The sequence below is a fragment of the Rattus norvegicus genome, chromosome 14, assembly GCF_036323735.1.
Source record: "Rattus norvegicus strain BN/NHsdMcwi chromosome 14, GRCr8, whole genome shotgun sequence".
Lineage (NCBI taxonomy): Eukaryota > Metazoa > Chordata > Mammalia > Rodentia > Muridae > Rattus > Rattus norvegicus.
The window spans coordinates 85013839-85038885 of NC_086032.1; the positions used below are offsets into that span (position 1 = coordinate 85013839).

General features: G+C 47.2%; 1 protein-coding gene and 1 long non-coding RNA gene across 5 annotated transcripts in view; one reads left to right on the plus strand and one right to left on the minus strand.

The window, feature by feature from the left end:
• Gck (glucokinase) overlaps positions 1–25047 on the minus strand; it is a 42080-nt gene that overhangs the window by 14820 nt on the left and 2213 nt on the right. For 2 of the 4 annotated variants that reach the window (NM_012565.2, NM_001270849.1), the window contains exon 1: positions 252–404. The exons of the other annotated variants lie outside the window; for them this stretch is intronic. In NM_012565.2, coding sequence (NP_036697.1) covers positions 252–296 — 45 coding nt within the window. In that variant the 5' untranslated portion in view covers positions 297–404. Of the gene's footprint in view, positions 1–251; positions 405–25047 lie in introns of those variants that run through there. 4 annotated transcript variants of the gene reach the window in all.
• LOC120096653 (uncharacterized) lies at positions 133–24938 on the plus strand. The gene is made up of 2 exons (XR_010057739.1): positions 133–674; positions 5978–24938. It is a non-coding gene; the product is annotated as an uncharacterized LOC120096653 (long non-coding RNA).

Consider the following 25047-nt stretch of genomic DNA (forward strand, 5'->3'; position numbering starts at 1 on the left):
ACTCAGAAACGGTCCCCAGACTAGGCATCGCCATCCCAGAAACAAGCCCCCTTGGACTCCTCAAGAGCTAGACAATCATGGCACCAGTGAGGAGGGATGCGGGGAAGAAGGGGCACATCCAGGTCTCCTACAGAATCGCACCCATCCTTCAAGGGCCATTGCAGCAATCCCTCTCCCCAACCTGAGCATACTGCTCTCAAGGTTCCCCCTAACCCCCAGTTCAAGGCCTTTGGCCTGTGAATGGCCCTTACCAGAGTCAACAACTGGGCTCCACACCTTGTAGTATCCATAGCCATCTCTGAGAGGACAACCCAGGGGTCGTTGGGGAAGTAGAGATGTTCCTGACTCCTGAGGCCACCTGTTGCAGGTGAGGACTGTCTGGCTGAGTGTTGCAAAAGATAGGCAGCCAAGGACTTCCGCACTAACGGGCCTGAGGGGTGGCTCCTGAAATACCCTGCCTAGTGTCACAAGGTCAGGGCCAGGGCCAGGGCCAGGACAAAGAACCACGTGGGGTCGGGTTTGACAAAGGCCACAGGGACAGGGCTATGAGACAGGATGACAGAACACTGGTTGGACTTGCTGTGGAGAGGTTAATGAGGTGGCTGGAGCCTGCCCACTCCCACCCCACCCTTCAGACTGGTTAAAGAAGATGAAAATCGGGCACCTCGAAACAGGTAGGCATGAGGAGCCCTGTGTGCCAGCGAGGCTTCAGACTTGTGAATAGTGGGGGATCCTCGTGGGATTTCACCTGCGGAGGGGTTGACGATGCTCGTCACACAGTCTGGGGCTTCACCATGGAACTTGGGTGGGAAGGAGAAGCCAAGCTGTGGAAAAGACAGAACTTGGCCATGGCATGGGGCGGGGGTGGGGGGCAGATGGGAAGGGCACCTGTGCATATACAAGCAGGAGTAGATTCAGGTCCTCTGGCTGCCCTGACACCCCCCACCCCAAGTAAAACAATATGCGTTTTAATCAGATTTTTTGTTTTACTGTTATAGAATCTCCTTAAGTTGCCTTGAACCCAAACAGCCATAAATGGGATGGAAGAGGCCGTTAGGTTTTGTGACAGCAACGCCCAGGACATTCTGGACTCTTCTATGAGGTTCAGACACCTCTTAATCCTTTCTTTGGGTTTGGCCAGGAGTGACCCCAACATCCTCTGCACTTGCTGGCATCTCCAAGCTCTGCTAAAATTAGCTGCCACTGGCAAGTGGGTCAGGGTACATAGGGTGCCTGTCGGAATGCCAGGTTCTCCCAAGATTGGCCAGTATGGTCACCCCTTGACACGATTGATCGCTTTCCCAAAATAGAGCAAAGCTGGCCTCACCAGACCTCATATGACAAGTCCCTGACTACCCAACCCCTGGCTCTGAGCCTCTTTGCTTCAGGGGGTTGTGCTCATGTCTGAATTTGGGGTGGACCAGCCAGGCCAAGGACCAGTTGCCTGGGGGTCTTTCTCTGTCTCCTGGGGCAAGCCACAGCACAGAGAAGGAGGAGGCGGCAAATCCTTTCACTCTCACCTCTGGGAGGTGGGAGGAGGGGTGTGAACCAATGCAAAGCCAGAGACAAACCGAGCCGATTGCTGTCTCAGCTAAGACTGTGTATGAGCAATAAGTGTCCTCCCAGAACGTGTCCCAAGGAGTGATCTCTTTCCACTCACTGCACCTCTGAGGGAAGAGTGGGGTCTAGCTGGCTAAGCACCCAGGACAAGATTCTAGCAGCTCATACCCACCCTCCTGTGAATCCACCTCGTCCTGGAGCACCATCCTGTAGTAAGGACACGTAACACAACGTGCTTCCTACACTCAAGAGTCATGATAGGCCTCCGGAGAGGAGGGAGCAGGACAGAAGATGCCTTAGGGATGAGATCTCATGATGGATGTACAGGACCCAAAAAGCAGCATGAACACCGTGTGTGCTTAGGGCTTGGGGAAAGGTAGAGCTTTGCAGCCACGAGTTAGGACATTTTCCCATCTTCATCTTTTCTTTAATAGAGGGAAGTGAGCGGACTGAATGAGTCATTTTCTGTCCTAGTTGGTAACCCTACACCTTCTTTTTCTCCTATCATGTATTTGCGTGCACACGTGAGTGTGTGAGTGCACTTGTGTGTGTGCACGTGCATGATTGTGTGCAGGTGGATGCTTGTGTATGTACGTGCATGTGTATACATACATGTATATACACATGTATGCATGTGTGTACATGCACGTGTATATATACATGTATGTACACGTGTATGCATGTGTGTGTACATGCATGTGTGTGTGGTGCTTGTGTGCAGATGCATGCCTGTGTGTGCGTGCGCATGCATGCAGTTGTATAGAATCATGTGTGTATGTATGTTGTTTGTGTGCATGTGCATGCACCTATGTGCTGACATGCAAAAGAGGAGGCCAGAGGAGGGTACGTGTGTCTTGGTCTATCCCTTGCCAGCTTCATCGCTTGAGACAGGGTCTCTCACTGAACAAGAAGTTTATGTTTTCAGCTAAGCTGGCTGTCCAGTGAGCTGCGGGGATCTGCCTGCTTCTGTCCTTCAGATTCTGGTGTTTTAGTAACATAGAGTCGTGCTTGGCTTTTGTGTGAGTTCTGGGGATTCAAACTCAGGTTCTCTCACTTGCACCTCAAGCGCTCTTACCCAGTGAGCCATTCCCTTCCCCACCCCCGTGCCTTGTGCAAGAAGCCAATTCATACGCATGGCCGGGTCTTCTTTTCATGAACCTTGAGGTGACAGCAGGACAGGCGTGATAACTGATAATCAAACGTAGTCATTCTAGTATCAAAAGAGGGCCACAGCATTGCGCAGTCCGTGCAGTCGCAACAAAGGTAATGTGAAGGGCGACAAGATGGCCCAGCAGGTAGAGCGCTTGCCGTGGAAGCCTAGTGACTTGAGTTTGATCTCTGGAGCCAGGTAAAGATGAAGGAGAGGGGGCTGTGAGACGGCTTAGCAGTTAAGAGCACTGGATGCTCTTCCAAAGGACCTAGGGTCAATTCCTAGCATCCACGTGGTAATGATTCACAACTTTCTGTAACTCTACTTCCTTCTTTTGGCCTCTCTGGGCACCAGGCACACATAGTGCGCAGACATACGTGCAGGCAAAACATCCATACACATAAAGAGAAAGATGGAGAGAACAAATTCCACAGAGCTTTCTGAGCTTGACAAGGGCGCTATAAACACATATAATAATGATAATAATATTAATAATTCTAAAATGTTAAAACAAAAATATTTTTGAAATATTGATCTGGTTTTTTTTTATGTATATGGGTGTTCTGCCCGCATGCGTGTCAGTATGTTATGTGTGTGCAGCACTAGAGGAAGCCAGAAGAGGTCATTGGATACCCTGAGAACGGGTTACGGATGGTTGTGAGCCACTATGTGGATACTGGGATTGGAACCCAGAAGGGCAGCCAGTGAATGCCAAGCCCTCTCTCTTGCTCTCAGGCTGATTTTTAATGTTAGCATATGACATGTCCCTCACAGCTGGGGATGCTGTCAATTTTGGAATGTTATGGAACCTCTAGGAGATGGAGCCTCACTAGAGGAAGCGAGTCACTGGGAGGCAGGTTTTATGGGTTTATTGCCAGACCCTGTTGGGGACAAGCAAAAGAAACTTGTTCTAAATACTGCCATTTAGTTTTCAGACTCCGTTTAATCATAGAGGAAACTAAGTTCAAGGTCCCAGGTGCTAGGGGAGTTGGGAACCTTCCAACAGCTGAACAGCTTCTGTTGTTAGGACAGAGGTATCTGAGCCCTGGCCATCTCAGAGACAATCTGTAAGGAGACAGTTGTCTGAGTCCGGCCATCTCAAGGATAACCTCCATCTTGTTGGCAGGGTTAAACTAAGCTCACGTTTGTAACAATAACTTGGCACAGCTGTTTGGGGTTTGCAAGCTTCAATATTCTGACTCATTGTTGCAGTTCAGCTCCAGAGTCTGCCTCATGGCCCTGATATAATAGTATTGGCTTGATTACAAGACATTTTTATCCCCTGCATGGACCTGGTGTTTGAGTTATGTTGGATTTAAGCAGCCCCCATAACAACCCCACTTCCTGTCTTCCCTCTGCTCCCTGACTGTGGACTCAGTGTGAAACCAGCTGTCTCATGGTCAGCTATCTCTTCCCCGCCATGAAGGACTGTGTCCCCCTAAAACTAGAAGCCAAAATAAGGCTCTCCTTAAATTGTTTCTTAGCAGACATTGTCCAGCAAAAGGTAACTAGTGTAGCATGCAAAGATGGCAATGGTGGTCTTTTTAAAGGGATTACAGCCACCCTCCTGCAATTTCTATCAGACACTGACCTGGTACACATTTCAGCTACACCCGCTGTGTGCACAGGTCTATCTTGGGACATGGATAGGATCTTGCAGAAACGATGACTGCTATGCCACAAGACACTGTGGCTCCTGTCTTTCTTTTTAAAAACCATTTATTTATTTATTATGTATACATCATACAGCTTTCTGCCTGCATGTATGCAACTACAGGCCAGAAGAGGGCACCAGACCTGATTACAGATGGTTGTGAGCCACCATGTGGTTGCTGGGAATTGAACTCAGGACCTCTGGAAGAGCAGACAGTGCTCTTAACCTCTGAGCCATCTCTCCAGCCCGGCTCCTGTCTTTCTCTCTCTCAGTCTGTTCCCTCTGAAGGAGGCCAAGTGCCATCAGGTGCGAGTAGGACGTGGGAAGAAGGTGTCCCTATAACACTGGGAGGAAAAAGTGTGAAGACTCTGATAGTCTGCCGTGTTGACAGAAGATCTATCAGCCATGGTCAAGCTCCCTGATGCTGTCACCCAGCCTACCCCCTTGACTAAGCCTCGGGAGAGACCATAAGGCAGACCACTTGCTGGACCCACAGAAACCACGCAGGAGCATAAAGTCAATTTGTCTTGAGTCTCCAAGTCTTGAAAGTAATTTTTTAAAAATGGGGTGGGGTTGTTAACACGTTGTCAACATGAAGCAAATGGTTCTCTTTTTGATATTGTTAATGATGTGTTTTTGCTGTGGATATGCGTATGAGATGTTGATGATATTCATGTTGAAGGAAATATACAAATGGGCCACCATAATGGTGTAAATATGAATAGTATATACATATATGTGTGTGTATATAATAATATATATATATTTTTTTCTACATCTTGTTATGTAGACCAAACTGGCCTCAGACTCATAGGGACCCACCTGCCTCTGCCTCCCATGTGCTGGGATTAAAGGCAGGAGCCACCACACATGGCTTGAGTATGATTTCAAAATTAAATTAAGAAAAAAAGAACAGATTAGAGGGGTATCGCTAATTTTTGTACAAAAGGTCCAAGGCCCTGATTCACAGTTAAATTGGCCAAATTTCCAGGGCCCTTATCTAGAGGGAAGTAGAGTGGATGCCAGGGGGCCCACAGTGCCAGCCCACCCCCATTGGCCTGCTCTCTGGCTGCCCTCAGTATTAGTCTAGTTCCAGGTACAGGCACACTGATGCAATGGGCTGTGGAGGCCAAGGAGTGTTGCAAGTGTTTGCTTAGCGCAGAGTGAACTAGAAATTGGCCAGGCCTTTGTGTAAAGGGGCAGGCCATAGGCCTGGTGAGTGGGAGGTGTCAGACGGTAGGGAGTGGCTTGTGACAAGGATGTTGGGGCTGGAGGGCAGAAGGGAGATAGACTAAGAGACAGCAGAGCTCACCCTGACAAATGCCGCAGCTAGTCTGAGGTCATCGGCGACCTCGCGAAGGATGCTGTGGCAGAGTTTTAACCAAATTACAGCTTATGCGCTTTGTGGAGTCTGAAGCCCATAAGAGTTAAGCGATTTACAAGGAGGCTCCAGTTGCAAACCACTCAGTGGGACTGAAACCCAGGCCATTCTGATTCCAACACTGTTAAGATTTAAGCGCCTTCCGAAGTGCCCCTCCTCCTTCGTGACAGGGTCTTGCTGTATGAGCTATGATGGTCTCAAACTCATGATCCTCCCACTGACACTTCCCCAGGTACTGGGATCATTTGTTCAAGACTTCGTGGAGGGAGCATTCTAAGACTAATCCCACCGTGAGTCAGGAAAGAACCTCAGAGCTGCTTCCGTGGGAAACAGATGTGGTGGAGGCTTGGGCTACTGGCAGGTGAGGGAATGTGGTGGCTAGTCTGCTTGTCTCTGAGAGCGGGAGGGGATGAAGGTCTGGGGGAACTGTCAGGAGTGACACTGAGAAGCCGGAACTCTGCATGGGGTGGGAATAGGGCAGTGGGCAGGGCATGGAATGGGGGCGGGGCAGAGTGCAAGGCGTGCCGCGGGCGAGGGGGCGGGGCACGGAATGGGGGATGGGGCAGACTGCGAGGCGGGGGTGGGGGTGGGGAGAACACGGGGCGGAGCCTGGGGTGGAAACGGAGCGAGTCCAGGTGAGGATCCGAGCGGTTCTGTCTTGATGCCAAGTTCATCTGCTCTGCTGCTGTCCATTGCAGTTGTCTTTCTTCACTGAGAGCCCTGCCTCTCCAGGAGTCATCCTTGCCTTCAGCCCCATTCCAGGACAGTGGAGGAGACATCTAGACTCATGTCTTGAGTAGCTACCAGATTTTCAGCCTCTCCAGGCACTATTGGATCATCCAGACCATATGGTGTAAGCCACTCTAGTAAATCCCTTTTTTTTTTCTTTTTTTCGGAGCTGGGGACCGAACCCAGGGCCTTGCGCTTGCTAGGCAAGGGCTCTACCACTGAGCTAAATCCCCAACCCCTAGTAAATCCCTTTTTAATATATAATTCTATCAGTCATGTTTCTGTAGAGACGAACATGTGTGTATGTGAGGATATAGGAATCACGGTAAAAAAGAAAGGAAGGAAGGAAGGGAGGAAGGAAGGAAGGAAGTAGTCAGAAGTTCAGATGTGGAGTCAGATGTCTTAGACATGCTTAGTGGATGGAGAATTAAGGGAAGTCAGGAGAGACATGTGTCAACAGGTAAAGATGATCATAAAAGCATGGAAGGTATTAAAAACTCAATAGAAATTTGAGGGCTTAAAAGTATAACAGAAGGGGTTGGGGATTTAGCTCAGTGGTAGAGCGCTTGCCTAGCAAGCGCAAGGCCCTGGGTTCGGTCCCCAGCTCTGAAAAGAAAAAGAAAAGGAAAAAAAAAAGTATAACAGATGTGGAAACATCACTGAAGGGCTCAAAGGCAGATACTTTATTTTATATGTTGAGATGTTTTAACAGCGTGTATGTCTGTGTATGTACCATGTGTGTGCTGGGGGCCCTTAGAGGCCAGAAAGATGGTGCTGGATCCCATGGAACTGGGCTTACTGACAACCTTGTAAGTCCCCATGTGAGTGCTGGAAATCAAACCTGGGTCCTCTGGAGGAGCAGTCAGTGCTCTTAACCACTGAGCCATCTCTGCAGACTTTAATCACAGGCTTTGATGGGCCTACGTTAGAAGCAAGGAAGTTGGAAACCAAGCAATTGGAAGTAATTGGTCTGCGGAACAGAAAAAGGAAAGGAAGAGGAAATGAAGGAAACCAACAGGACCCATGAGACCCATCAAACATATTATCTTAAAGACAATGGCTTCTAGAAGGAGGAGAGGGTGATTGGGGCAGAGACTAGTTGGAGAAATAGCAGTGAAACAGTTTCCAAGTATAAAGAAAGGTACAGACATACACAAGAGCTCCTAGCAGGAGAAACTCCAAGAGATCCCAGTTTGGACACATTGTAGTCACAGTGTCAAAAGGCAGAGACACTTGAAATCTACTCCCGAAGAGTGAAGTGTGGCACACAAGGGATCCACAGCTCCCGGAAACCGAGAAGCCATTTGGCATCAGAAGCTGGACAGGCCAGCCAGCAGCATCTAACCTAGCACTGCCACTGCCTCCAAAGCTTCTCTCCAACAGAAAGGAAACATTAAGATACAGATGAACCAAACCAGATGGATGAATTCCCCTGTAAGCCTGCCCTACAGGAAATGCTACAGGGAGACGTTCTAGACAGAAAGTTGGGAAATGCCCTCTGGTTGAGAGGGGATCCAGGGTGGGGTAGGACAGCATAAGAAGATAGAGTTGTGGTTCCTATAAAGTCCTAGTCCAAGGAACCTGTGAATATGTCCCTTCACGTGGCACAAATAACAGCACACAGCTGACGTCATACTCAGCAGCAAAATACTCACATTTTTCTCCACTAAGTCAGGAACAAGGACAAGGAAACCACTTCTAAGCAGCACACTACTGAAATGTCTAGCCAGAATAATTGGGGGAGGAAAAACAAATAAAAAATACCCAAACTGCAAAGGGCTGCAGTGCTGATGTGTTTTACTCTCAGAGCCCATAGGTAGAATCCTACCAGTGGGAGGACCTTAGGGTGAGGCCTCTCAAAGCTCACTGGGTCACAAGGGCAGAGCCATCAGGGATGCATCTATGTAAGAGGTCCCGAGAGCTTCTCGACCTTGCACCGTATGATACTGAAAATGAATCATGGGGAACGGGATGTGACCACACGACAGCCTGATCTTGGACTCCCCAGACACCAGACTGTGGAAAAAAGATTCTGCGGTTTTCAAGTGGCTGAATACAAATTTTTCTTCAGTATCCAAATGGACCTTCAACTCTCTCTAATTCAGAAGACGTCACTGTGTCTGTAGAAGGTCACAGATGATCCATAAAAATCCCTGAGTCAATGCTCCCAGAGTTAATTCGCCAGAGTTGCAGGATCTAAAGATCATCACGCAAAGTTGTATTTTTATACACCAGCAGCAAGTGACCAGAAAAAAAAATGTAAAAGTAACTCCATTTACATCAGCACCAAAAAAAACCAAAAGCTCCCTGAGAATGAAGTAGTTGACAATTGCAAAATGTTGCTGAAAGGAGCGAGGGCATCACAGCAAATGGATGACAATAGCCCTGGGGGAACCACACTACCCCACGTGTGGAGATCCACAGATTCTCCACAGTCCCTAACTCTCCAAATTATGATTTTTGCAGAAGTAAAAAAAAAACTTATTTTAAAATCAATATTGAACCTCAAAGAACCCTGAATATTAAAAACAATTTTGAAAAAAAAAAAAAAACCAAAACACCAAATAGTTCCAGTTTCAAAGTTACTACAAAGTGTCATAGTAACCAAGAGTATTATGATAGATGTTGGCTTAATGACAGACAGACAACTCAGTGGCAAAGAGCAGAGTGCACAGTAACAATGTATCCCTGCACATGGCTTGATTTTTGACAAAGGTGCTAAGAGAATTCAGTGGAAGAAAACCAATCCCTTTAGCAAAAGATGTAGCATAAATTTGGTATCCATTTGATACATAAGAAGGAAGTTGAATTCTTTCCCAATATCATAATAAAAATGACCTTGATGTGGACCAAAGCGTAGGTGGAATCAGGTGGCAATGTTATATATGTGTGGAGATAGCACAATGAAATCTTTGTACGCCAATCAGAAGTTAATTTAAAAAGAAAAGGATTAAAATTGTGAAATGGGGCTGGGGATTTAGCTCAGTGGTAGAGCGCTTACCTAGGAAGCGCAAGGCCCTGGGTTCGGTCCCCAGCTCCGAAAAAAAGAACCAAAAAAAAAAAAATTGTGAAATTAGAACATTCTTGGAAGATATGGGCTACATCTTGGATTTAACAGTGGCCTCTTTTGAACTTCTTTCTGGTGTGGAGGATCAAGTCTAGGTCTTTATGACAGGCAAGTGCTCTACCACTGAGCCATACACCCAGCCCTGGAATAGCTTTTTTTTTTTTTTCGGAGCTGGGGACCGAACCCAGGGCCTTGCGCTTGCTAGGCAAGCGCTCTACCACTGAGCTAAATCCCCAACCCCTTGGAATAACTTCTTAAATGTGACATGAAGGGCACTGTTAGAAGAGGTCACAGATCAATCAGACTTCATAAATGTCCCGGTGCCATGTATGGTGACCTGTTCCAATAGGCCTAGAGGCTCAGGAGACTGAAGCAGGAAGATCGTTTGAACCTAGAGGCTCAAGGTCGATCTGGGCAACAGAGCAAGAGCCCCATCTTGGATAACGACAGCAACAGACAACAGCCTTAGAAGGCAGAAGGGCACTATGACGAGATGGTTGAATGGAAGAAAGTATTTGTAAATCTTGCATCTAGTAAGGAACAGCTAAATTCACATTCACCAATAAGAAAGATTCTTAGAACCCAACAGCACCAACAAAAAGGCAAACAACCCCATATATTGGGCAAAAGATTAGGACCCTTTTCTGAAGACGATTTAAGAACAGACAAAAATTGCATGAACAGACATTGATAGTCATCTGAGGAATGCTAATCGTAACTGTGAAGCCCCCTCCCATGCCCACTGAGACAGTTATCTTAAAGGGGCCCGAGGAGGGGGCCAGAAAATAGCAAGAGTTGTTGGCCATGATGAAGTATTGGCAGAGGAGAGAGTTTAGATCACTTGTATGTAAATGTGTATGCAAATTAATATGTAAGTGAGTATGCAAATACACACGCAAATGTATAAATAATTCCGTTTGCTGTGCAAAACAAGTTTGGTGATTCATTGTAAATTTAAACAGAGGATATTGTACAACCTGGCAATTGCACATCTAAGTACACTCTCTTGAAAACCGGAAGTGGGGACTCAAACAAATTCTTGTATGCCAGGTCAGTCATAGGAATATTATTCATAACAGCCAAAACATAGACATACCCCAACTTCCTACCCATTGGTGAATGACAGAAAAGGTGTCTGTGTAAACTGGGAAATGCTATCCAGCCATGAAAAAGAGTGATGTTTTGATACATGCTGTAACACAGATCAACCTCAACAACATTATGATAAGCAAAATAAGCCTTATATAGAGAGATAAATGATAACTCCTGTTTTGTAAATAAAGAAGAAGGAAATTCATTGAAACAGAAGGAACAGTGCCTGCTAAGACTGTGGGGAATAGGAAGTTAGTGGGTTTCTGAATGGAATGATAAAACCATTTTGGAAATAGTGAGGAGGTATGCAATGTCGTTAGTGATCAATGCCACCAAATTGTAGTTTTAAAAATGGTTAAAATGGACTCCGGAGGGATGGCTCAGTGGTTAAGACTGCTTGCCGCTCTTCCAGAGGCCTGAATTTGGCTCTCAGAACTCACACTAGGTGGCTCACAGTGATCTGTATCTCCAGCTCCAAGGGTTCTGACCCCCTCTTCTACACACACACACACACACACACACACACACACACACACACACACACACAGTTTATGGTTACAATGACAGACTTTACGGCATCCATATTCCATCACAATAAAGGAGAGACTGACTAAAAAGCCTTCCATTTTCATCATAAGCAGGGTTTTTACTTCCTTAATCACAATCTCGCTCTGTTCTCTCAGTCAGCATTTCCCTGGCAGGGGCCTGGCATGGTTACAGATATTACAGGTGCTGTGTGGGACCCAAACAGTGCCAGGACAGTTAAGTACTTCTTGACTGCTCTAACACTGGAGTTATTCCCGAAGAAACCATGGCAAAGGCTAGCCTTGGACTCCTCAGTTAAACAGAGGGGCTCACACTGGCTGAAGATTATGACTTCTTACCCCAGTGTGCTATTCCACATGCCTCTAAGTCCCTCTGTTAGGAGAAGCTAGAACTAAAAGTTAGGGTGAGAGGAACCATTGGCAGTTTCTCATGAAAACCCTACAGGCTTGGCTTGAAAAGAAGTCTTTGATCATTCAAACCAAAAGGTAACTCTTGGGACCCACAGTTTATCGGTAGGCAGTGGGTCATGAAAGGACGGTGTACACTCAGAGTCCCACTGTCTTCCAAAGGGGGTGCTGAGGCTGGGGAGGGTGTGAGCTCTTCACAGAGGACCGACCGAGACTGTTTGAAGGCTCATGCCCAGGTCCTGCACGATACCACACCTCAGTGCCATGCATCGGTTTCTCCCTCTTTCTCTTTCTGAGCGGAAGCTGACACTTAAGTTTGGTTCTTAAATGTCCTCCCAAGGTCCAATAGGGATAGAGAACTCTTTACATCATGGGTGGGGTGCCCCAGGAGGGCACAGTGTGAGTCCAGCCCTTCCTCTTCTTTCTTTAACTTTCTAGCCGCATGTCGCTTCATGGCAATCTCACATCAGGACCGTGTCACAAGTCCCAAGGAGCAGGATTAACTAGTCAAAAATGGAGACAGTTTAAAAATTGTGAGCTAAAGTAAACCTTTTCCTTTTTACAAGTTGATTGTATCAAGTATATTTATGGCAGCGATGGAGACCTAACGACGGTCCTCTATCCAAGCTCCTATTGGTGGATTGTTAGTTTTTCATTACCGATTACCAGCATGGTCTGCACGCACGGAGAGCCCTGTCTCCAGCCTCCCAGATCCTGTGCTTTGCTTTGAATTCAGGAACTGCATTGGTGGATGTGTATTCTATGTGTGAGAAGGAAGTGTGCATGGGAATGTGACACACAGGGGAAGCACACGGGGGAGCGGGCTATGGAAGAGGTCATTACCTGTGGCCCAAATCCATGACCCCTTTGTCCACTGTGGTGAGGATGCTGAGCTCCTGGCTACTCTGTCTTTCTCAGCCTTCTTTATAGCAAGCTGGCTCCAGAGAATTTCCAGGTCCACACACTTAGGAAGAGAATATCTCTGCCCAACTTTCCCTGGCTAGACACAGGCAATGATTTGGCTTTAGGGACTGGGCACAGTCATGGAATTGAGGAGGTCTGGGTTCCCAACAATGTGGAGAGTCTGGGCTGTCAGATGTCCCACACTGACTTATGCGATGAGAAATACAGTCTTACATAAGACTGGTTACAGTAACGAGGTTTGTCCTAATCAACACAGGGTCCAGGACTGATGATCAGCAAGAGATTTGAACAGGATATAAGATCATTTAGTTTTCAATACTGCTGAGTATCGAGTTTATGCTCAATCTGAGTTATGAAAGTGATTTATGTATTTTATCAGTCTGTCTGTCCGTCCGTCTGTCTACCTAAATTCATTGCAGTACTCAGGACAACTGTGTTCAGGAAATACAGAACACTCCACACATCCTTTGCACGGTCTTGCTAATCTCCCCTGCCTTCTTCCAGCTTTAGTTACATGGGCTACCTAAGCAAGAACTTCTAGAAACTGATCTTTAACTTCCACGGAGCTTAGTGTCCAGCAAACAAGAGAGAAATGGTTTAGTTGAAATTCAAACTGGCGGCCTTTTCTTCCCCTCCTTGGGTACTGAAAGATTGTTGTCATCATAGATAACTTAGTAGCTGCCCAGGACAGGAAGTTCATGACTAAGTGTTTACTACCAAGGGAACGAATGGTCGTGGATGTCCTTCCCCCAAGGAAGGCAACGGTACCAAACACGGACATTAGCTCATGCTAGTCAAAATGTACACCGTCAAGCCAGTTGTCTTGGTATTTGGACAATGTGCTTTGCAATTATGCATGAGCCTAACACATGGCCTTTATGAGAAGCAAAAGACCTTGAGAAAAACAGGAAGGGCCTCAGAACAGAGTAGGGTGGGGGTCCAGCTGCCAAGGCCAATGGTGGTGCTGGCAGGAAGTGAGCTAGAAACTGGATGGCAGCAGATAGAGTGGAGCCTCTTCTGGGACCTCATCCTCTGTAATGGTGCCAGTGTCTGGAAATAGGACCAGTAAACTATAAACTTTAAAAAAAAAAAAGAAAAGAAAAAGAAACGGGAAGTACCAGTGGGCATACTGTAGGCTCTTTGGAGAACATAAGAGAGACTGTGGGTTCTTTTTTGTTTGTTTACGAGACAGGGTTTCTCCAAGTAGCACTGGCTATCCTGGAACTCTCTCTGTAGACCAGACCTCAAACTCACAGATATCCACCTCCTGGGCGCTGGGATTAAAGGTTTGTGCCACCACCACCCAGCTACTGTGGGTACTTTCGTGGTTTGTTTGTTTGTTTGTTTTGTTTTAGACAGGATCCTACTATATAGCCCTGACTGTCCTGGAACTTATTATATAGACCAGGCTGACCTTGAACTCACAGAGATCTGCCTCTGCCTCCTGAGTGCTAAGATTAATGGAGTGTGCCACCGCACCGACGCTGAGGGGTTTCTGCTGGATTCTGTTTCTTAAAGGTCTTGTAGCCCCTGTGTAGGAGAAAGCAGGGGATGGAGGGAAGGGGGTTGGAGCAATTCCGGATGTGTGAGAAGAGACACCTCTGTCTCTGATAGCTGAGACTTAAGGCGTGGAGTCCCCTGGTAATAAAAGTAGAGTGGACAAGCAACATCCAAATGTAAGAGGTCCCTCACAGGCTGTGTTTGAACCCTTGGTCCCGGCTCTCTGCGCTGGTTTTGGGAGTGTCTGGAAGCTTTGGGTGTGACTTAGGTAGAAGTGGGTTGACACCTGTTTCTGATTCCTGCCCCATCTTTCGGATCTGCCCAGAAGTGAGCAAACCCCAGTGTTCTCCCAGTGTCACAGGCAGGAGCCTTCCCACATTCCCTGTGTTTCCCATAGCCACGAGCCTAACCAATCCTTCTTCCCCTCTGTGGCTCTGCCAAGTATTTGGTTCCACTGTGGGAAAAGCAATTGATAAAGCAACCGGACACTCGGTTGTGAAAACGGAGAAGCTTAAAGAAGATCCAGGGCATGAAAAGAAAATTGAAAGAAGTCAGTGATGATAAGAAAAAAAATAGTGGGGTTGGGGATTTAGCTCAGTGGTAGAGCGCTTGCTAGGCCCTGGGTTCTGTCCCCAGCTCTGAAAAAAAGAAAAAAAAAATAATACTCTAAGCTTGATTGACAGACACAAATTTGTTTTTATTTGAAATGGGGGAAATGGGGTTTCTCAACGTTGCCTAGGCTAGTCTCAAAGTCACAAGCTTCAGTGACCTGAGACCCTAACCTCTACTCTCAGATCCAAACCCACGTGTTTAAAAAGACCGCAAAAACAGTGATGGGGATGTGACTTAGTGGTTAAGAGTACTTGTGGCTCTTGAGGGGGAACTGGGTTCAATCCCCATCCCCCACATGGTGGTTTGCTGACCTCTGTGGGTACAGGCACGCATGTGGTACAGACACCTACGCAGGCAAAGCATTCAGACCCTGGAAGTAAAATAAATAAACCTTTCTTAGATTTTTAAAAGTTGGTTGGGGCTGGGGATTTAGCTCAGTGGTAGAGCGCTTACCTAGGAAGCGCAAGGCCCTGGGTTCGGTCCCCAGCTCCGAAAAAAAAAGAACCAAAAAAAAAAAAAAAGTTGGGGTTGGGGATTTAGCTCAGTGGTAGAGTGCTTGCCTAGCAAGTGCAAGGCCCTGGGTTCGGTCCCCAGCTCCGAAAAAAAAAAAAAAAGATTTTTAAAAGTTAGGTTATCACAGGCTGGGAGATGGCTCGCTGGGCAAAGCACTTGCTTTAATGGTTTGAAGACCGAAGTTTAAGTTTCCATGAGCAGAACCCACGTAAACGCTAGATGCCGAAAGTGAGATGACCCCGGATGATTTTGAGGCAGATACCCTGACCTGCACAACAGTGATGGCAGGATGGCAGCCAAGGCTGTCCTTTGACCTCTAAATGTGTGTGGTATTGAGAGGACCTAACTCACTCCGTTTTAGCAGGCAGCCATATTAGGCCTTAAGCTTCAGTTTTCCAGGTCAGCCTAGGCTTCTCAGGAAAAAAAAAAAAAAAAAACCAACAAAAACAAAACAAAACAAAACAAAAACCCCAACAACAACAACAAATGCAGGAAAAGGGCAGCCAATCAGCAACTGTCCCAACATCTGGTCAGGGGCTTACAACATATATGGGGAAAGTCCCTCTAAGGTAACCCTCTCTCCCTCGAGGTACGAACCAATCAGAAGTGCACAAATATCCTATAACATAAACTCAACTAATCCTGTAGAAGGAGCCCCAACCACAACTAGAAAACTCCCAACTGGCTTTAAAGGGGCCTGCGAACTTCCCTCAGGGTCGCCGTTCTGCTTGGATGGTTGCCCCCCGCCCTGCATGCTGGCTGTTTCTGCAGAATAAACGCTCTCTCACACTGTCCGAGTCCGGGGTGTTCCTTCAGTAATTCTCAGACCTTACAGCGCCATGCATTCTCCTGTATTCTTTCTCCCTCTCCCTCTCTCTTTCTCTTTCAAATATAATCAAATATAACAGAAAAGACTTTAAGAAGGAACTTTAAGAATAAGAAAGGGATTTAGTTCTAGATGAAAGTTCTTAGAAGGCGCAGGAGAGTCACGTGTGACTTATACCAATGTATTTCAAAAATCAGAAGAAATGGAAAATTTTCAAATAATGTAATTTGCTTAAAAATTCACTGAGGAAGCCAAGCCAAGCCAATAGTTGAAGTGTAGAGTGATGTGGAAATCTTCCTCTTTATACAAATGCCAAGCCCAGTTGCTAAACAAAAAAAAAACTATGCTTATGGGGCTAAGAGTATAACTCAGTGGCAGGGTGCTTGCCTAGCATACACACGTCTTCAAAACAACTAAAAAATACGCTTATGGAAGTCTTGCCGGTGACTTGGAACAAACGTGACTTATTGAATGAGCGATGTCATTCACTGTTGTCATGAGGTTCTGTCTGTTAGGGAACGCATGTGGCGGTATGGAGGCGGGACATCATATGCCTTGGTGTGACAGCAGGGTGGGAGAGCAGTTGTGGCTCTAACTCTGCACTTATATCTCCAGAACCCAGAATCCAAGACCTGCCTGCCTACAAGATCTGGAAGGAGGGGTGGTGCATGTCTTTAGTTCAAGACCGACCCGGTCTACAGAGTGAGTGCCAGGACAGTCAGGGCTACACAGGGAAACCCTGTCTCAAAAGACCAAAAGAAACAGATCTAGAAGGAGGGACAAATGAACTGAAATACCACATAGCAGGAGTCAGGGTGATGGGGGAGCGATGCTGAGGGATGGGGTACCACATAGCAGGAGTCAGGGTGATGGGGGAGTGATGCTGAGGGATGGGGTACCTACCACATAGCAGAAGTCAGGGTGATGGGGGAGCGATGCTGAGGGTTGGGGTACCACATAGCAGGAGTCAGGGTGATGGGGGAGCGATGCCGAGGGATGGGGTACCACATAGCAGGACCTGGGTGATGGGGGAGAGATACAGGGGGATGGGACATAGGGGGAGAGGGTGTGGGCACAGTTCATGGAAACAAGTGTGGACTTGTGCCGTCAGGCTCCACGTAGAGTCACTTGCCTTGTCAAACATGCACCTGGTAAAAGGACCGAGGCTAGGAGACACAAAGAACCTTGCCAACTTAGTAAGATGATAACACCCCTATCTTAAAAGAAAATGTCTCCAAAGAATGTCCAGTGTAGATACCAAAACACATATGCCATCATTAGTCAAAAGATAAATGGAAGTTAAGTCACACTGGCATGCCACTGCATGGTCCCAGGCAGGAGCAGGACCTGGGGGGACGTGCATCAACGGGGCCCCTGTCCCTGTGCTGGGAAAGGCAGAGGAAAAGAGGTTGGGAGTTTCTTCTGAGGTTAAAAGTCTTACATAGGGTCCTTCCACACATCTCTCTCTCTCTCTCTCTCTCTCTCTCTCTCTCTCTCTCTGCTTGCCAAATGGTCGCCCATGTACATGCAAAGACTTGTGCTAGGATGTTCACGGGGGCTTCACACATGACAGCTGAGGCCGGGAACAACCCAGGTGCTGACACGACTGAGCAGTGGGAAAGGGCAAAGGCCAGCTTGCTGCTGACGTAGCAAAGCTCCCTGCCAGGGAAAGAACCAGATACAGCAGACTGTTTTACTTATAGACGCTCTGGAAAGGCAATTCTAAAGAGGGGGAAACAGGGAGATTTTCGAGAACTGGAGCAGGAGAGGTGACTGTCATTGTGGAGGCAGAACAGGGGCCTCTTGGAGTGATGGAACAAGTCCTTTGTTGTTATCTTGTTTTTTGAGATAAGGTTTCTCTTTGTAGCCCTGGCGGCTCTGGAACTCACTCTGTAGACTAGGCCGGCCTCAAACTCAATAAGACGCCTCTGCCTCTCTGTGCTGGGACTAAAGGTGTGCACCACCACTGCCCAGCTCAGTGGCAGGAGTCTTGATGGTGATGGTGCTTACATTTGACCAAACTGCACCTAAAAAGATGGCTTTAGGTTTTGGTTTGAGTTTTTGAGTTGAGGTCTCACTATGGAGCTGAGGCTGGCCTTGAACTCCTCAGCCCCCTGTCTCCCCTTCCCAAGTGTCAGGATTACCTATGGCCATCACCACACCTGGCTCAAAGAAGTGGATTTCATTTTAGTCATATTATACACTTGGAAGGAAGAGCTGCTGATGCTAGAGACAGATAGGCAGTCTCCTGGGAAGCCTTTTGGGCATTTAGGACCATGGAAGCTGTCATCCCAGCTCTGATACTGGGATGGATGTCTTGGGATTGGTAAAGGACTCTTTCTAGCTTTCTTCCATGAGCAATCTGTACCTTCAAAACTGCTGCCAGTTGTCATCAGATAGGGATCTGATGACAGACCCTGGGACAGAACTGCACAGGGATTAGAAGACAAATCTTTCCACCCACACAAGATTTTCTGTTTTAATGGGACCAAGGTGATCTGAGCGTGGCCTGAAAGGCCTCTGGACAAGAGAGCCAAGGCTTCCTGGACTCGGGCTGGCTCTACTGAATAGAAGAGAACATTCCCTGAGAACAAAGTCCTGGCAGGAGCTCCTCTTCTCCTTCATCTTAGATCTTAGGGCAAACATCAGCTGGTGGCTGTCACTCTTGGAGCCCGCACATTGCTCTCTGTGTTTAGGGTCTTTGTGTTCTGTGAGACGGAGCCAGGGAGTGGGATGCTGTGTCTCTTGCAGGTCCAGATCGCCAGGCCTGGCCCCTTGTGAGTACCCAGTGCTCAGCGATGGCCCATCCAGAGGCTAATGCAACCTGGAGATGTGCCGGCCACTGGCCTCTGGTCTAACTTGTCTGATATCCTGTGACTTAGAACTGCTGTGTCCTTGGGCTCGCCTCTTGCTGTGGTGCTCTTAAGGGTGGAGCAGACACTGTTTTTGTTCCTTAAAGAGCTAGTATCTCTTCCTGCCTGACCACAGGCCCTTCATTCTGATCAGGGTCAGGCAGGAATATGCCCAGCTTTGGGCCCAAACCTGCGTGGCTGGTCCTTACTGTCCAAATCTGCTGGATTTGCTTTCTAGACCTTGAGATATCCGGTGATGGAAGCCTCTCCCTTGTAGGGATGGAGCGAAGTCCTGTGTGGATGCACCACACTGTTGCTATGTCAAGGACCCTAGTGTCTCAGCCCTATTGGATCAGAAAAGTCTTCCCTGGGTAAGGCCCAGAGCAATGGCGGTCTTCCTCTGGTCCACATATGGATACTAATCGTTTGTGCAGAAAATATCCTCAGTCCATTTTCCCCCAGATATTTCTTTTCTTTTCTTTTTTTTTTTTTTTTTTTTTTTTTGGAGCTGGGGACTGAACCCAGGGCCTTGCGCTTGCTAGGCAAGCGCTCTACCACTGAGCTAAATCCCCAACCCCTTCCCCCAGATATTTAGCATATGAAGACTGCTCCCCTCTTGAGACTGCTCCTACTCAGATCAGCCGAACCTACCTTCTTGTTCATCTGTATGCAATGACTGACTCCACCTCTGTGCTTAACTGTGCACTGAGCTCCTGGGGTGCTGAGGGTTCTCCATCCAGGCACCCAGTACACCAGTGCACCCCATCCCAGCTTTTCTGAATGTCCGTGTGTTTGTCTTTTCTTCAGTTCCTCTCTAACCTAGCCAGGTCAATCTCTGGAGCCATAGAAGGGTGAGACACCATACACTTTTGCTTCTGAGTTGCTTGGACTGTTTGTGCCCGTGACACTTGTGGTCCATCCGACAGCCATGAGGGGAAAGTCAAGAGAGTCAGGAAAGCTAACCTAAGTCTTTCTGAGACTGAAAAACACGGGCCTCTGGGCTGTTGGCCAGGTAACATGACAAACCTTCCGATGTGCTCAGTTTAATTGGGTATCTGGAACAGCACAACATCCCTAATGGACAGAGCAGCAATAACAAGTCATCCCTAGGCTTCAGGGAGAGGGTGTCTAAGTGAATGGAAACAGGGTGAAGTGGGCATCAGAGGGGACCCTGGGTGGATCAGGAGGGAAGAGGCCGGGAGCTCTAGTGAGGGAGGAAAGAAGGGCCCCCTGCAAGGAGATGGAGCCCCAGTGTTATGCCAGAAGAGGGCAGGCAAGGAGCTCTCCAGGAAGAAGGCCTAAGGGGAGGTTTTTGCTGTGTTCTGTCTGCTTTGTAAACACTCCAACCAGACAGCACGTGAGGGAGCTCAGCAGAGAGCACTAGCTTTGAGTTACTCTTCTGTTGTTGAGATAAATCAACCCTGACAAAAGCAGCTTAGTGGAAAAAGGGCTGATTGATCCTGGCTTGCAGCCCAAGGGATATGGTCCTTCACGGTGGGAAGACAAGGCAGTAGGCTGGGATAGTGTGGAGACAGAAGCCGGGGCTGGCTAGTCACATTGTATCCACATTCAGGAATCTGAGGGTAAACAGAAAATAGGACAAAGCCCACTCCCAGTAACCAGCTTCCTTCATGGAAACTCCACCTCCTAAAGGCTCCACAACCTTCCCAAACAGTGCCACTAGCTAGGGACCAGGTGTTTAAACATATGAAGACATTTCACATCATACCACAGCAAGGTCCTCCCTAAACCACCAAGTTCTGCTCATAGAATTCTATCTCTAGCCCAAGATTTGCTTTCTCTGCCAAGTTGCCCCCAAGCCCCTGGAGACATCCAATTCTCCAGATCCATGGAAGTCACTCTGCCCACTTCCAAGAGGTTAAAGTTCTCCTAGATGGCTTAATGGAATGGGCTGTACCACACCTAAATGTGTTGAAGAAGCTATCTGGTCTACCTGCTGACTTTCTCTAGATAATCTCAGCCAAGGTGGCCTCAGACTTCCTGAATGCTCACGACATTTGCAGCCATTTAAAAATGGAGTTGGGTGGTGGTGGTGCTGCTGCTGCTGGTGCTGGTGGTGCTGTTTGTGGTGGTGGTGCTGGTGGTGCTGGTTGTGGTGGTGGTGGTGCATGCCTTTAACCCAGCACTCAGGAGACAGAGGTAGGTGGATCTCTGAGTTTGAGGCCAGCCTGGTCTACAGAGTGAGTTCCAGGACAGCCAATGCTACACAGGGAAACTCTGTCTCAGAAAAAGAAAAAAAAGAATGTGTGTGTGTATGTGTGTGTGTGTGTGTGTGTGTGTGTGTGTGTGTGTGTGTGTTTGTGTGTGTGCGCGCGCGTGCGCGTCCACACGCATGCGTGTGCGCTTCATGCATGCCATGGTATGCCTGAAGCTGAGAACGACTTTCAGGAGTCAGTTCTCTCCTTCCATCATATTGACTCTGGGGATCAAACTCAGGCCATTAGACCTGTCAGCAAGTTCCTTTCTCTACTGAGCCATCTCACTGGCATTGCCACCATATTGTTAGAGACAAGGTTTCTCGCTGAATCTAGAGCTTGCCGGTTTGGCAAAAATAACTTGTCAGTAAGCCCCAGGTATTCAATCCTTCTGCCTCCAACTTCCCAGCTCTGGGATTTCAGGTGTATGGCACCAGACTCGGGCTTTTATTTGGGTGCCCCGGTTGCAGACTTGGGGTCCTTATGGTTTCTCAGCGAGGACTTTACTAACTGAGACATCTCTTCAGCCCCCATTGCAGCCAGTTTGAAAACGTGTTCGGGAGCTAATTTACCGATGGCAGGATTACTCCAGTGTTAAAGTGAGAGAAAGTACGATGCCCACCCATGAACTAACTATCACCAAACGCTCTCTAGGTAAAGCAGGTCACTAAATATTTACACACGACACAAAGCATTTTAAAAGTCATTTTCCTCGTTACTTAACTCTTGTTAGTGTCTATAATGGGCATGCATTTGTGTTTGAATAATCATCTCGGTCACTGAAAATATTGCTGTGGATACCGTGGTACCTGCTAAACAATGGCCCCTCCCTAAAGCACTGGGACAGCCACTAACAGCTCACAAACATGGTGAGTCCTCCTGACACCTGCTCTACACATGGAATTGGCTCACCCAGGAAGACTTGAGGAGTTACTCTTTCCTTTTTTTTTTTTTCTTTTCTTTTTTTTTTTTTTGGAGCTGGGGACCGAACCCAGGGCCTTGTGCTTGCTAGGCAAGTGCTCTACCACTGAGCTAAATCCCCAACCCCGAGTTACTCTTTCCTTAAATGTGGCAAAGAAAATAGAGTGCCCATGGGGTGCTTATGTCTATCTGAAGTACAAACCTAACTAGGCATCCTAATTTGGGTATCCCCTTTTGCAGGGGCCCCAGTAACCAGTGGCTATAGGAGTGCAAAGGGCTGGGCCTGCCTCAGAGGGGCTCCTAAACCACACATACCAGAGCGGTCCTGACAATCTGCCCATGACAACATTTTTTTTCCTTCAACATGAGGCTCCATCACTGGCAATAGAAGGAGCACTGAGAATCCTTGGCACACAGAAACAGTCCGATGTCAAGGTTGTTTATGAGAGCAGGCCAGGTGTATACACATACACAAACACACATACACACACATATACATACACACACACATACACATACACATACATATACACATACACCTACACCTACACATACACATACCCATACACATACACACACACATATACATACACACACACATACACATACACATACATATACACATACACCTACACCTACACATACACATACCCATACACATACACACACACACACATACACATACCCATACCCATACACATACACATACACATACACACACACATACACATACACATACACACACACATACACATACACATACACATACACACACATACACATACACATACACATACACACACACATACACATACCCATACACATACACATACACACACACACATACACATACACATACACACACACATACACATACCCATAAACATACACATACACACACACATGCATATACACATACACATAACCATACACATACATACACACACACATACACATACCCATACCCATACACATACACATACCCATACCCATACCCATACACATACACATACATATACATAAGTTGACTCCTGTCTCCATGGATTCTGCGTCAGTAGGTCTTTCTTCTGTATTCAGGAGCTGGAAGACTCCATAAACCCTGAAGGTAATTCCTACTTCAGAGCCTTCGTAGGACAAACAACCAAGGGAAAATATTCCTTCCTGCTGAGCCTTCCCCATGCAAGTTTCTCAGAAAGGCAACATTGAACAGGAAGTCTGGAGATGTGCATCCCATTTGCAGCGTACCAAAGACCGGCCTATGGCAGGAGCTCCCTCCTCTCACACACCCAGCCCCGTGCACACACAGTGGGCCATGCGGGAGACTTCTGTATGAAAAGCAAAGGCTGTGACCTAGGACGGGTCTGAGCACACCCCACCATGTTCCTTTGTCCCTAATTCTGTCCTCCATGTGCTTACTTTTCACTAAAACTCTGTGTGCAAAGTTAGCTTTCCTTATCCTTGTAAGGGATGCTTCCAAGACCCTCAGAGGACACGTGAAGACCTGGGAGACAAAGGGTGCCATTTATATAATGTTTCTCCTAGGCACTCATGCTTGTCATGAGCTTTAGTTTAGAAATCTGGCACAGTAAGAGATTAACGGTGATAATTAATAATAAAACAGAACAATTATAGCAATACCCCATGCTAAGTGTTCTTTTATTTTTTTATTTTTCGGAGCTGGGAACTGAACCCAGGGCCTTGTACTTGCTAGGCAAGCGCCCTACCACTGAGCTAAATCCCCAACCCCTAAGTGTTCTTTTAAAATATACTGCTCTGCCATGTCTCGCTTTTCCCGTGAGGAGAGATGATGAGTGCCTGTGTCATGAGATGAGCCGAGGGGAGGACACTAGGCATCGTGGAGCAGTTAGGCTACTGCACAAACGTTACTTGAACGCCAGGTTGAGATATTTGCCAGTCAACCTGATAATGCAGATAGCTTCTAAATGGCTACTGGGCAGGAAGTAGACACACCATGTACTATATATTAATGTATAGTAAATTGTGGGTACACTTGACAAGAGTAGGATTTACAAAAGAGGGATGTGAGGTGTTTCATCCTACAATACAGAGCAACATACAGTTTTAAGCCTCTTTTAGGGGCTGGAGAGATGGCTCAGCACTTAAGAGTACATATTGCTCTTGCAAAGGACCAGAGTTCTATTCCCAGTACCGATGGGGGATGGGGGGCTCACAACTCCAGGGGATCCGATGTCTTCATCTAGACTCCGAGGGCACTAGGACTCATGTGTGCACATTCACAGACACAGTTATACATAAGTAGATAATTAAAAGTAAAAAGTGAATCTTTGAACCTCCTTGTTAGCTTGTTTATGGAGTTTCCTGCATATTATCTTTGGACTGCAGTTGGCCACAGGTAAAAGAGATCATAAACTGACACGGCCGGAGAGGGCGTGGCACAGACTTGAGCATATCTATTGCTGACAAGGGAATGTTCTTAGATGCAGGGAGCTAATAAAACATAAGGGCAACAGGACCAGAGGGCGAATTAGGGAAGAGGTTGTGACTGAGGGGGGATCTTAAGCTGGGAGACAGGACAGTGTAAGAGGCAGGGTCATGACTTCCTATAGATGTCCCAACCCTTGGGACCTGCGAATCTGTCACCTTATGTGGTAAGGAAGGCTTGGAAGATATGATCTAGTTAGTGACTTGAGATGTGGTGATCCCACATTATCTGTTCAGGCTGGGGCAGAAGGGGACAAAGATTATATGATGGTCACACAGGTGAGAGAGATGCAGAGGCCATCATCGAATATGGAAGGAAGGGTACAGGTGCCTAGGAATTTGTCTGTAGGAGTTTGACAGGAAGGGAAATGACATCTTCTACGGCACCCAGAAGGGGCCGGTCCTGCCAATATCTTTATTTTAACCCTAGGAGATCCATTTTAGAGTCTAGAACTTTAGCATAGCAAGTGTGAATTGTTTTGTTTTGTTCTTTTTTTTTTCCGGAGCTGGGGACCGAACCCAGGACCTTGCGCTTCCTAGGCAAGCGCTCTACCACTGAGCTAAATCCCCAACCCCAAGTGTGCATTGTTTTAAGCTCTTGAGTTTGTGACAGTTTGTCCTGGTAGCAATGGGA